The sequence below is a fragment of the Tachysurus fulvidraco genome, chromosome 5 (genome assembly GCF_022655615.1).
Source record: "Tachysurus fulvidraco isolate hzauxx_2018 chromosome 5, HZAU_PFXX_2.0, whole genome shotgun sequence".
Classification (NCBI taxonomy): domain Eukaryota; kingdom Metazoa; phylum Chordata; class Actinopteri; order Siluriformes; family Bagridae; genus Tachysurus; species Tachysurus fulvidraco.
In genome coordinates, this window is record NC_062522.1 from 15650644 (window position 1) to 15663816 (window position 13173).

A 13173-nucleotide genomic window follows, 5' to 3' on the forward strand; every position below is an offset into this window, starting at 1 on the left:
GCAGTCAAGAATTGAATTGATTTTTGGATATAGGCATACTTTTCTATTGATGTTTTTGTTTTTGTACACTGTTTTGTGTCTCTGTTTATTTGCTACAGAGATGAGTATAAAATAAAATTGTATTTGGGGCTTTGTGATACTATCTTTTTCTCCCATGATCTCATAATGCAATTTATATTCAGTGTCCTCCAACAGATACGATTGGCCTGGAATGAATGTAAAACTAGTAATACAACGAGAGAGAAAGATGTATGATCTGCTTCATTAAGAGCAACTAACTATCTTCCAAAACAGTTAGTCAGTTCTGATTTTTGGATGTTTAGTCATTACCTTGATCTGAGTGAATTTACTGCAAAGTGTGAAGATGACTGCTGAAACATAAAATAAATTATTTTGTGTGAATGCAGAAGGGACTGAATGAGCAGCAGCTTGTACAAAGATAACAGACATGGCACTAGTTTGCCAGAACACTATTTTGTGAAGTTGGTTTTTAAAAATATTAACAGCATTTGGGAGGATTTAGGTGAGATAGATCATGGGCCATGCTGGTGCCCTCAGTCGGCATCTGACCATGATTTCAGGAAATGGGGCAAGTTGGTATGTATCTGAAAATGTGCTGTAACCTATGCAATTATTGGAGCTTGATAACATCATATATTTGGCAACTCAACACTCCACAGAATATCTATTCTGTAGGTGTAAACACCATGTTAATAAAAGAGGATTGGTTTGAATTTCCAGGAAGGATATACTGTAGTAACTCAAATAAGCACTCTTTACAAATGTGGCAAGTAGAAATGTTTTTCTTATCTCTTGTTGTGGCAGCCTGCTCACTAAAGTGTAAAAAAAAGGCTTATTTACTTTACTATAGACTTCCTGTAAGCTCAAACGAGTCTGGTCCTTCTACTCTGAGCTCTCTTATCATCAAGGTGTTTCAGCCACTCAAAAATGCCACTGAAATGAGTTTGTTTTTTTTTTTTTGTTTTTTTTTTGCAACAGGTTTACAGATATTCTTGTTATAATAAGTATATATAGAATGTTTGTACATTCATCTAATAAAATAACTCATTTCAAACTGAAAATTGTAAAGCAGTAAAATACAAATTCTACTCAGTACATAATAGACAGATGAAGCCAGAATTTTTATCATGGTTTTATTATGACTTGATAGTTCAGGCAGTATCTTGTTTGTACAAGATGTTGAAAATATAAATGTATTACAATTTAAAAAAAATTTAATAAATCCTTTAAAAAGATTTTAAAAAGTGCTAATTGGTATAATTACTATAAAAGAAGAATAGGGTTAGGTATTATATTTATACCATATCTGTATATTTGTATACCTTTACAACAAAAATAAATTAAATTTGTGAATAAAATGTTCTCACAATAAAATGTCTATGTGGTTATATTTGGATAAAGCCTCAATCAACAGAGAGCTCCAGCATTCCTAAATTTACAGGAATTTTAAATATATAAATAAGTAGCTTAGAGGGCAGTTGAGTGGTGGACTTCGCCTACTTGGTAATGAATGTCTTTGCACTTCAGACTTATCTTCTCTTTTTTGTGGAAGTTAAGCCTTTGGAATTCACTTGTGATCATAGGTAGTGTTTTTCCTTTAGTTTCAGGCAGAACCAATCCAATATAGAGAGCAGTGAAAATACAGACAACACCAAATGGTACAAAGCAGAAGTGACCCAGTCCTTTCTGTCAGAAACACACATAGGGAAAGAAATCCATTAGGTTTACATCATTCATTATATTACATCTACAACTGATTACTGAAATGATGTGAAAGTGGCAAGCACCTGTCATACTACTTCTAGACAAACAAGCTGTGTGTAAAGGTTGACGTAGTATATTTAATAGTACTTTTGAGTATTTCCACAGAAAGTCTTTAATGCTAGTTACACAATACAGCTAGCATTAAAGACTTTGGGTAGAAATACTCAAAAATACTATTAAATATACTACGTCAACCTTTACCTTTACACACAGCTTGTTTGTCTAGAAGTAGTATGACAGGTGCTTGCCACAATTTCCTACTACTTCTGAAATAAGACAATTTGAAATAAGACAATTTGATTTAAAGCATAATAGAGGACATTTTTATTTTTCCTAGTGGAAAATTCAGGACAACTTTAACACATGGGCCACTCATTTAAACCCTATACTACTACATGTTCATTTGTGTATTTGTGACATAATGCACTTACCACAATGAATGGAAATACTGTTCCAATAATAAAGAGATTAAGCCACATCAAAGAACCCGCAATCATGTAGGCAGCAGGGCGAGCTGCCTGGTTAAAAATCTCAGTAGGGAGAATTCCAGTCACCCCTGCTGTGGAGAAAAGTATTATAAATGCACTGAAATGTAACTTTTTACAAATGGATAGATAATATCAGACTATCCAATAACTGCATTAAAGGTTGCAATTACACTTAGTTAAAAGTGTTGAGACATCTTCAAAAAGATTAAGATTTTTGTCACTTTGCCATAATTCCACCACAGTGACATCCAGTGGATTTTCCCAGACCGGTTCACAGTTAATAGAGAAGTGATGCAGTTTTACTCACCTGGTCCAATCCCAAAACTGAGGATATAGGTGAACACACAGACGATGCTCAGGTAAGGCATCCAGTGTAATACATGCTAGAAGACAATGGCATAAATTGCTGATTCCAATTCACTGGGATCTCACTCTGTTAAACATGAACTGACTTCATGAATTTGTATCTAATATGTATAATGCTACCTTTGTGTCAGCTGCTTGTAACTACATAGCTTTAAACTGTGCGTTATAATTGTTAACGTTATTTCTAGTCAGGGTTGAGCCTCAAGTCACAAATAAATTAATCCAAATCAACCTGGAAGTGATCAAAATCTCTGGATAATGTGTATGTGTGTGTGTGTGTGTGTGTGTGTGTGTGTGTGTGTGTGTGTGTGTGTGTGTGTGTACACATACAGGGGAGCTCTAGTTATTCATATGAGGCATTTATTCAATCTAAAATATGTATACCTGAAATGAAAGAGCCACGGTGAATACTATAGCCCAGCCAGTCATGAGCACATAACCTCCCATTAAAAGCAGCCTCCTGCCCATCCGTTCTATCAACAGGTTCTGAACATTAACACACACATGGCAGAGAAGTCCCACTGTGAACTGATTTTTGCTATAATTGTTCTATTAACTCTAATCTTAATTGACACATTAAATGTAATTTTATTTATTAATTTACAGTACAAATGCCATATAACATTTACATAATATGAGTTGATTAGCTTCTTTTCCCCACTTACACACAGAATACAGGCAATGAATTCACATGTGCCAGTGCCAATGGTCGCATACTGGTTGTGTTCAGCTGATATTCCTGCCTCTTGAAATATGTAAGAAGCATAGAAGTAAATCTGTGTAATGAAAGAATGATTATTGAAACATATACGTATATACATATTCTTCATGGAAAAAATGATAGAGACAAATAGACTAAAGGTGCAACTGAATTTGGACACTTATTCTCTCAGTGCTGCTTAGTGAGTAAATTGTTGTTTTGTTGTGGCCTGTGTTCAGTTACAGTATTTTCTGCACTATAAGGCGCACCGGATTATTAGGACGATTTTTGAGAATATTTAAGGCTTTTAGGTGCGCCTTATAGTGCGGAAAATACTGTAATTTTCAGATGTTGATCTCTACCCTTACCACTCACTGACAATAAATTGGACTGCATATTTCAGATAATGCCATGTCTGTAAGACATTTTTTTCCAGGTGTCATACAAATGTACATTACAATTCAATTGCAAGTTAGATGATAAAATTGTGTGAAGGCTCTTAACTATATCTAGTGTATATTTCTGTTTCATGACCAATGTTCTCTTGACAGAATCTGGATATACTATAACCTTGACCAAGCTAAAGCAATCAGTGAAGATGAATGAATGAGTCAGAATTTGTCTGATGGACAGCCTCACTCACTGAATCATTACCACACAACTGCATGGCGCTGCTTATGACTGCAACTGAAATGAGTTGCCAGCGAACAGTACGATCACTGAAAAGCTCCCAGGGCCGCTGAGCTCGCCTGCCTTCAGATTCAGCCTGCTCTTGCAGCATTTCATCCAACTCCTCTTTCTGCACCTTGCAGCCTCGCAACCGATGCAGTGCTGCCAAACATACACAGCAAAGGAAGAGACACATCGCTTACATTTGAAAAAGCTTTTTATGAACAGGCAAAAATGTTTCCATGCTGATTTTATGATGAAAAGTCATGCATGTACAGCTCCAAGGGGAAAATGGTTGAAAACTGAATCTTGCCAGTGCAATTTTTTTTTTCACTTGTTCATCCCCAAAAATACTTTTATGCTTCATGTAACAAATACTCTACACATAGAGTGCATGCTATGGGGTCCTAGTTTTCAGTATATCAGTTTATTTTTCTGCACTATGGCCTTCAGAAACTCATCAGTTCCAGCTTATAGAAATCAAACTGCCCATAGCCCACATCACATCTTCATTTGTTACCCTTCAAGCAGGCATCCTTGTCTCCACGATCAATGAGAAGGTACCGAGGGCTTTCTGGGAACCAGGGCAATGTGAGGAGCTGAATGAAACCTGGCACAGCATTACTGGCTAGCAAATACTGCCAACAAGATTCACAACCCAACAACTCCCTGTGCACACACAAACACATTAATGTGAAATAAACCTGCCCAGCTTTTACGGTCTGAAATACTTGATACAGAACATTTAGTTTTTGGCATCATACTCTAGTTTCTAAGTATTTAAAATCTCACAGGCTTACCATAACTCTACATAACTACAATAAAGAAAGATTAACGTTTTTCTGGACTCACCTCAAACTTACGACTTGTCCTAGCACCAACCCAAAAGCAGTGAAGACAGAAGAGGACAGGGCCACAGCACCACGTAAGTGTTTTGGTGCACTTTCACCAAAATACATTGGCTGCACATTCATACTGACCCCTATAACCAGAGTAGACATTATACCCAGAAAGAATGTATACAGCTTAAACTAAACTACAAATTCAGTTGACTACACACCCACGTTGATGCCAACCAGATATCTGGAGATGATGATCATCTCAAAAGACTGAGCTTTACGGCTTGTCACAGCCAGCAGTGCGCTGGACATTAGAAAAATGTTGTTCAGCAGCATTGTTTTCTTCCTTGAGGACAATACAATAATAAAAATGCATAAATTACAGTGTCAAATGTCTTATTATATATGTAATTAACAACAATGGTGCTAATTTCTTAGCTAGTTAGGTATCAAAAGTAAACTATATTGGCCAAGTGTATTTGGATGTTGATTATAAAACTGGTATTTGGGCCTTCCTCAAACTGTTGGAAACACAAAAGTGTAAAGAATATCTTTTTAAGTCATTACAATTTTCCATGGCTGGAACCAAAACCTGTCCCAGCAAGGCATTGCCCCTTTGCACAAAGTGAGTTCTATAAAGAAATTGTTTGCCAGTGTTGTTGATTTGCCTGCACAAAGCCCTTGCATCTACCCTACTGAACACATTTGAAATGACTCCAAATGCTCTTGTATAATACTCTTGTGGGTGAAATGGCACAAATCTACACAGCCACTTTCTAAAATCTACTGGAAAGCCTTTGCAGAAGAGTGGGCAACATATACCATTTAACAGTGTAGGCAATTTGAACAGTGCAAGTACAAGTAGTGCAAAAATACAAAATGCAAACATTACAACCAGCCCATGGTTTTGGGATGAAATGATCAACAACAACAAGAAGCACACTCATATGGGTGTGATGGACAGGTGTCCACATACAGTATACACATATTTTGGCCATATAGTGCATCACCAATTGAAATACATTACCAACCAGGCCCACTAGGGGGCCCTCAGTGAACATGGATCCAAAAAATGTTCAGTATCAACATTGTATTTATCATGATAATTAGAGTAAATGCCATACAACTGTGCGTGTGTTCTGCATATAGATTAATGAATCTTGAAAAATCGTACCTTCCAAAATGGATGGACATGGGCCCAGCCAACAGAGCCCCTGTAAGGCCGCCCAATGAGAGAACCGACACTATGAGAGTCCAGATCAATGTGACCTGATACAGCTCTAATTGTATTCCCCAGCGGTTTTGAACTGTCTCATTTACAAAGTTCTGAATATACTGCAGGGACACAAAATACATGGTAATAATGTAAGATACAGTATGTGAAAACAGGCAAGGACCTTTTCAAATTCAGAGGTAATGACATTCATGTACAAATAAAGATCTAGTGAACAATACAGCAAGACAATCACATTTAAACAGAGGTAGATACGCATGCTCTCTCATGTTTACTTACAACAGTAGGGGCATTCATAATGGCGAGGTTGTATCCGTATTGTAACGTTCCCCCAACTGCAGTAGAAACTACCATTAAGACCAAAGTGCGAGCGGTGCCCTGCAAAAAAACAGCACTAATTGTAAAAGAACCACATTGCTTTGAAAAGCACAAACAAAATGTGCAATAAATCTCAATTTTTTATACAGCCAAGCAAGCTTATGATGGCAACTTTGCAGTCCTGGGATGCACACTTGCAACCTTACTATAAGTAGTCCAACGTCTTGATCACTAAGCTATTTCATCCACCCTTGCACCCATTTCATGTGCACTTTTATAGTGTGAATCTCTCATTGTACCCAAGGTGTTCTACTGGGTTCAGATCCAGTGCTCACTGAAGAATACTGAACTCATTGTAATGTTCATGATAACCTTTGCTTTGTGACATAATGCATGATCGTGCTGAAGGTAGCTGTTAGGAGATGGGTTAACTGAGGCCATGAATTCATGCCATTGGTGCCAAATTCTGAAACAATCATCTGTGTTTCTCAGCAGAAATGAGATTAATGTAAGTTGTCCTGGATAAGGGCATCTGCCCAATGCTGCAAATCTAAATCAACTATCTGCAGGAGCATTTTTAAATTTCCACAGGTATGTCAACATAAACCAAAGGAAAAATCATAAAGGAACATCTTGTGAAATCTATGCTATAAAAATTAAAAAAAGGCTATTTTGCGAATAAAGGAAGGCACAACCCAATATCAGTAGAGTGTTCCTAATAAAATCTTTAGTGAGTGAATATTGATGACTGCTTTTTGATTTGAAATGGAAAAAAATTGGAATTAAAAAGGGTGCCCAATATCTCAAAACATTTCATTATCCACCTCTTTTCTCCTACAAGCAACTCATGGCTTGTCAGATTACCTAGTAAATCTGGGAATCAGAAGGTTAAAAATACCATACTGTATATTAGTCCAGTCTTTTAAATCTAGATGTTGTATGAGAAAATTTCTATTGCTGTTTGCTGTCATGGTGTTCTGCAACCTTGAAGTAATCAAGGTAATGTTTTGTTAAGTATATTGCGTTGTCTTGCACACTTTTAAAAAAAAAAGAAGTGTGATATAAGATGACTACACACTGATGAAGGTTTAAAGCTATTTGTGTCACAATGTCCTAAATCCAATACAAAACAAACTAAATAAAGAAACATTTAAGCCTCCTGGTGATTTTGCACTTACATGCTTGTTCGAAGAAAACGTATGCTCATTTTGTGTAGATGGATGTGTTTGTTAAAAATAAACTATAAAAAAATTTGTTTTTAAAAAAAATAAAACAACAATTTTACATAGGAACAATTCCCCCACTGCATAATCCCCAGTGTTGTAATAATACAAGGTGCTTATAAATCCTGCAGACCCAGAATTATGAAAGATTTCTTGGAAACTACATGTAGCATTTGAATTCAATGGATAATGGCAGGTGTTAATTCTTAATAGTTAGTACTTGAAATTCACTACTGCAGATGAGAGTGCACATTCAATTTGGTAAAGGTTCATTTAACATTGCAGATTTAAAATATTGCATTAGTTTTAGACGTTAATTAAAAACTGAATTATTTTATAGATTCTGTAGAAACCACTTAACTGTTAGATACATTTAAACTTACCTACCTTTGGTTGCTGAGAAGTGGCGTCTTTCTTCCTGTGTAAGGTCATGATGCTTGTTGATACTACTTTATCACAAGTATAAAAAATTGAAGTGTGTGTATGTGTGAGAGACAGAGAGAGAGAGAGAGAGAGAGAGAGAGAGAGAGAGAGAGAGAGAGAGAGAGAGAGAGAGAGAGAGAGAGAGTTTGCTATGGGTGGCATAATAAGTAGCCTAAAGGTTTATCATCTACTCTGTTGTCGCCTAAGAGCTAATGGAAAGTCCAACGCTGATGTGTATCGCCTCGTGGCAATGCCCGGGAGAAGCATGCCAGTGGCTCTTGAAGATTAATTTCAAAGCTGGTGATGCTGAAACACACACACATTAACAGCGAAGTTTGAGTGAAGTGCATACCCATTCACAAGGAGCTCTTACATTTACTATGTTGGCAGAATCAACAACAGATGCATACAGCAGCCAGTCATGGGCCAATGCATCCTGGCATAGTGAGCTGTCCCACACCATCAGGGAAAACATAACTGGCAAAAAGTTGATACTGTGCTTGCAAACAGTTGTGAAACCTATGCTGTGCCAAATTTCTTCCATATTTGGGACCACACTACAAGAAGTTAAAGACATCTGGAGTGACTAATAACCTATAACAGAGCACGGCCAGCTGATATCAAAATGTATCGAGTATGATATCTGACAAAATGTTAGTGAAAACGTTGGTTTTAAAGATGGACATATTTGCTGTTATTATAACCACTGTAACTATCATCATCAAGTACTATTAAGCTTTCTTTGTCTGCCAATATGTCTGCCAATATGTCTCATGTGTCTCATTGCTGACTGAGTAATAAACTGCTCAATTACGAAAAAAAATTAATAAATGTATTATCCTCCCATGTACATCTACTACTGAAGAACATCTGAAATCACAATAATTCATTTAACAACAGATCTCAGTCCGATCAAGCATCTGTGGTATATGCTGGACAAACACAGTTAAGGATCCGTGGCTAATTTGTTGTTTGCAGATTATATAGTACACCTTCAGAGATCTTGCCTGGCTGGGTCAGAGCTATTTTGGTAGCACAAAGAATCTTATTCTTTAGCAGAGAGTTCTATGTCCAAGAATTCTTAAAAAATAGGTTAGAGGATCGTTTAATGGTGAACCTCACCTAATAAATAGTGAATCTCTTTATACTCTTTATATCTTCTCTGTTCACCTCTTCTGTATGTTAAGCCTAGGAAACTTATCTGTAATTATGGGTGGTGTATTTCCTTTAGTCTCAGGCAAGACCAGTCCAATATATACAGCAGCATGAAGACTAAAACCACTGAAAGGCAAAACTGTTGGTTTATAAGTGCCAACCATGTGCATGTGGGGCCATCCTCAGCAGAGGATGAAATGACTTAGTCCACTCTGACAGGAACACATACAGGAATGAAATACATTAGGTTTCATTTTATGTACATCACATCTACAACTGCTCACCTTGATGCAATTCAACAGATGTTAAGCTAACATTTACAAAGCTTTATCTATCTATCTATCTATCTATCTATCTATCTATCTATCTATCTATCTATCTATCTATCTATCTATCTATCTATCTATCTATCTATCTATCTATCTATCTATCTATCTATCTATCTATTTTTACAGTTGAATAATATATACAATTACTTTGCCTCTGAAAGTCTGGCAAATATTAAATATTGAGCAAATTTACAACAGAAACTCTGCCCCTAGTTGTCTGTTAAATATTAATATTTTGAGGTTTTACTGAGAAAGGAACATTATAAAACTTGTACAATTTTAATTGTACAATATACTGACTAATCTCACCTTTTCCTTACTGTTATTTTAAACCAGCTCTCCATATTTGCCGGTTGCTTTGAATCAGATTCTGTGGTACAGTATATATGGAATTTAAGAGTGTCTATAAATTTATGTACATTCATATACTCACCAAAATCAATGGAAATATCATTCCAGTAATGATGGTAGTAGGTCACATTAGGCAACAGGTTGAGCTTTTTGGTTAAGAATTCCAGTCATCCCTGCTGTGGAGAAGAGTATTAAATAACGCAATTATAAACACATCTCAATGTTTCACTTTCTACAATTGGATAGACAGTTTAAATAATTAAATAATATTATTGATTTAATTCCGGTGGTTGAAGGCTGCTTGCAACAGAATCCACTTTTAGTGCATTCGGTTTCAGTTAATGGAGCTGTGGTGCAGTATGGCTCCCAAGCCTTATCTCAAAATTGAAGATATACAGTATTTAAACACACAGACCCTGCTCAGGTTAAATCATCCAGTGTTCTACATTACAGAATACAATGGCATCCAAATGCTGATTGTGAGGTAGTGATACAAGTTCAAGTACAAGTTTCAACTCAGCCCCTAAGCTGCCACAAGACAAGACAAATTCTAAATTTGCTGGTTGCGTTCTACTTCGGTTGACTGTCTGAATTTTGGCTTGTGTGTAACTCCAGGTAATATATTACTGGTATATGTGTGCATGTGTGTACAAACCCGATTACAAAAAAGTTGGGACACTGTACAAATTGTGAACAGAATGTGGAAGTTCAAATTTTAATATTTTGTTCAGAATACAACATAGATGACATATCAAATGTTTGAACTGAGAAAATGTATCATTTTAAGGGAAAAATAAGTTGATTTTAAATCTCATGGCATCAACACATCTCAAAAAAGTTGGGACAAGGCCATGTTTACCACTGTGCTTTTATAACAGTCTGCAAATGTCTGGGGACTGATGAGACAAGTTGCTCAAGATTAGGAATAGGAATGTTGTACCATTTTTGTCTAATACAGGCTTCTAGCTGTCTTGGGTCTTCTTTGTGGCATTGTCCTCTTTATGATGCTCCAAATGTTTTCTATGGTGAAAGATCTCGACTGCAGGCTGGCCATTTCAGTACCCGGATCCTTCTTCTACGCAGCCATGATGTTGTAATTGATGCAGTATGTGGTCTGGCATTGTCATGTTGGAAAATGCAAGGTCTTCCCTGATAGAGACGATGTCTGGATGGGAGCATATGTTGTTCTAGAACTTGCATATACCTTTCAGCATTGATGGTGCTGCCCATGCCACACACACTACAATGTCCCACCTTTTTTGGAATCGGGTGTACATATAAATACAGGGGAGGTCTTTGTGTCTGTGTCAGATTTATTAAAGCTACTCAATTTCATTCATTCATTGGGGGGGGGGGGCATGGTGGCTTAGTGGTTAGCACGTTTGCCTCACACCTCCAGGGTTTGGGGTTCCTCCGCCTTGTGTGTACGGTGTTTGCATGTTCTCCCTGTGCCTCGGGGGTTTCCTCTGGGTACTCCGGTTTCCTCCCATGGTCCAAAGACATGCATGGTAGGTTGATTGGCATCTCTGAAAAAACTGTCCGTAGTGTGTGAGTGAATGAGAGTGTGTGTGCCATGCAATGGGTTGGCACTCCATCCAGGGTGTATCCTGCCTTGATGCCTCACACAACCTGTGAGGCAAACATGCTAACCACTAAGCCACCATGCCCCCTACTCAATTTCAATTAAGCATTAATTAAATTAACCCCATTCATTACACTGGACATTTTGCCATTCAAAACAACAAAAACCTGGATAAATCTGATTAATCTGTCTATCAAATCAAAGGAATTTATTTACACATGCCAGAAATCAGCCTGGCATGTGAATTCACATGTGCCATTGCCAATGGTTGCATACTGTAGGTGAAAATTCCCACTTGGTGAAATACATAAAAAGCATAGAGGTAAATCTGTGTAATGAGAAAGAAAATGTCATAATGTCAGTAATATTTATCAAAACACATTCATAGCTAATAGACAAAAATACAGATAAAAAACAAGTTGAAATTTGGCCAATTATTCTCTCAGCACTGCTCACTGAGTAACTCATTGATTTTGTTGTGGCATGTATTTAGTTAATTTTCAGTCCATTGTTCTGCCCTTAGCACTGATGCAATGAATTGCACTGATAAGCCAGAGATCTGATTTCAGTTCCAAGTGTAACTTACACTATATGAACTTGAGTAATACATTTTAAATACTAAAAGTTCCAATTTCAAAGTTCTACATTTCCAGATTGATAAAGATTGGTTGTGAAAAAAGTGTCTATTAGATACCCTTGGTATCTATTAATATTACAAGTGAAAGTCACATAAGGCTAAGTATGGTGACCCATACTCAGAATTTGTTCTCTGCATTTAACACGTCCAAAGTGCACACACAGCAGTGAACACACACACACACACACTGTGAACACACACCCAGAGCAGTGGGCAGCTCAAGGGCACCTCAGTCGTGGCCGGCTTGAGACTTGAACCCACAACCTTAGGGTTAGGAGTCAAACTCTCTAACCATTAGGCCACAACTTCCAACTGACTTCCATGACTTTAAGATGGTATAGTTGGAATTAATCTAAAGATATTGCTTGCTCTTGCAGCATTTCATCCAACAACTCTTTCTGGCACCTCACAGTAGGATTGGGGTTCTTTAGGTTAAAAACCTCTACCCCTTTTCCTTCACAGTTCTGATTGTTATGGCCAAAGAGTTACATTTTTGATTCATTGACCATGCTGAACATGCTGAACGAGTTGGGTCTTCATCCTGGTGATCACCTGCGGATCAGCTTCAGACAGGCAAGTCTTGGAGTAGGGGCTCCTACCTTTAGCAACAGCCTTTGTGGTCACTGTGATTGACTTATATTCGCATACAAATTTTATTTGGAAATGTTTCCTAAGGAGGAATCAGACTTGTGGATGTTTAAAAATAGATCTTTAGCCTATGTGTATGTAAATGTTTGGCATCCACGTTGGGTATAGAATAATGAATCTTGAAAAGTCAAACCTCAAAAAGTGGGTGGACTTAGACCAGCCAAATAAGTTCTTAATGTACTGCAGGTACACAAAATACACAATACTAATGAATTATACAGTAGATGAGAACAGACAGTGCCCCAAGATAGGGTCTGGAGCCTCCAAGACCCTGACCATAATATTGAGGTTATTTAAAACAAAATAAATGAATAAATTCAAGGCATTGATAATCCTCAACCTTACAAAGTCACTAACTAGCTTTCAGTCCATTCAACTAGAATGGCAATCACATGACTCTTTAGCATAGATAGGAACATTACAAAA

The 13173-nt window shown here is 37.1% G+C and overlaps 1 protein-coding gene across 3 annotated transcripts; it reads right to left on the reverse strand.

Annotated features, from left to right (window-relative positions):
- Positions 1-1137: 1137 nt before the first annotated feature.
- On the reverse strand, positions 1138-8278 carry slc2a11a (solute carrier family 2 member 11a). Of its 3 annotated transcripts, none has more exons than XM_027146483.2 (12): positions 8010-8278; positions 6361-6459; positions 6022-6182; positions 5069-5193; positions 4861-4990; positions 4529-4677; positions 3983-4170; positions 3305-3415; positions 3024-3125; positions 2581-2656; positions 2217-2341; positions 1138-1707 (listed from the first exon to the last, which is right to left on the reverse strand). In XM_027146483.2, the coding sequence occupies exons 1-12, from the start codon at positions 8205-8207 to the stop codon at positions 1489-1491; spliced, it is 1683 nt and encodes a 560-aa protein (XP_027002284.2). In that variant the 5' UTR covers positions 8208-8278; the 3' UTR covers positions 1138-1488. The 3 variants fall into 3 exon arrangements, with proteins under 3 accessions (XP_027002284.2, XP_027002283.2, XP_047669415.1); XM_027146482.2 differs by having other exon boundaries at positions 2217-2344; positions 8010-8277; XM_047813459.1 differs by having other exon boundaries at positions 2217-2344; positions 8006-8277.
- Positions 8279-13173: the final 4895 nt, after the last annotated feature.

Coding starts and splice junctions, on each gene's coding strand:
- slc2a11a (XM_027146482.2), bottom strand. CDS start 8,207: ATGCCACCCATAGCAAACTCTCTCTCTCTCTCTCTCTCTCTCTCTCTC. Junction 4,678..4,860: donor GGACAAGTCGTAAGTTTGAG/GTGAGTCCAGAA, acceptor GTGTGTGCACAG/GGAGTTGTTGGGTTGTGAAT. Junction 4,171..4,528: donor CAAGGATGCCTGCTTGAAGG/GTAACAAATGAA, acceptor TATGTTTGGCAG/CACTGCATCGGTTGCGAGGC.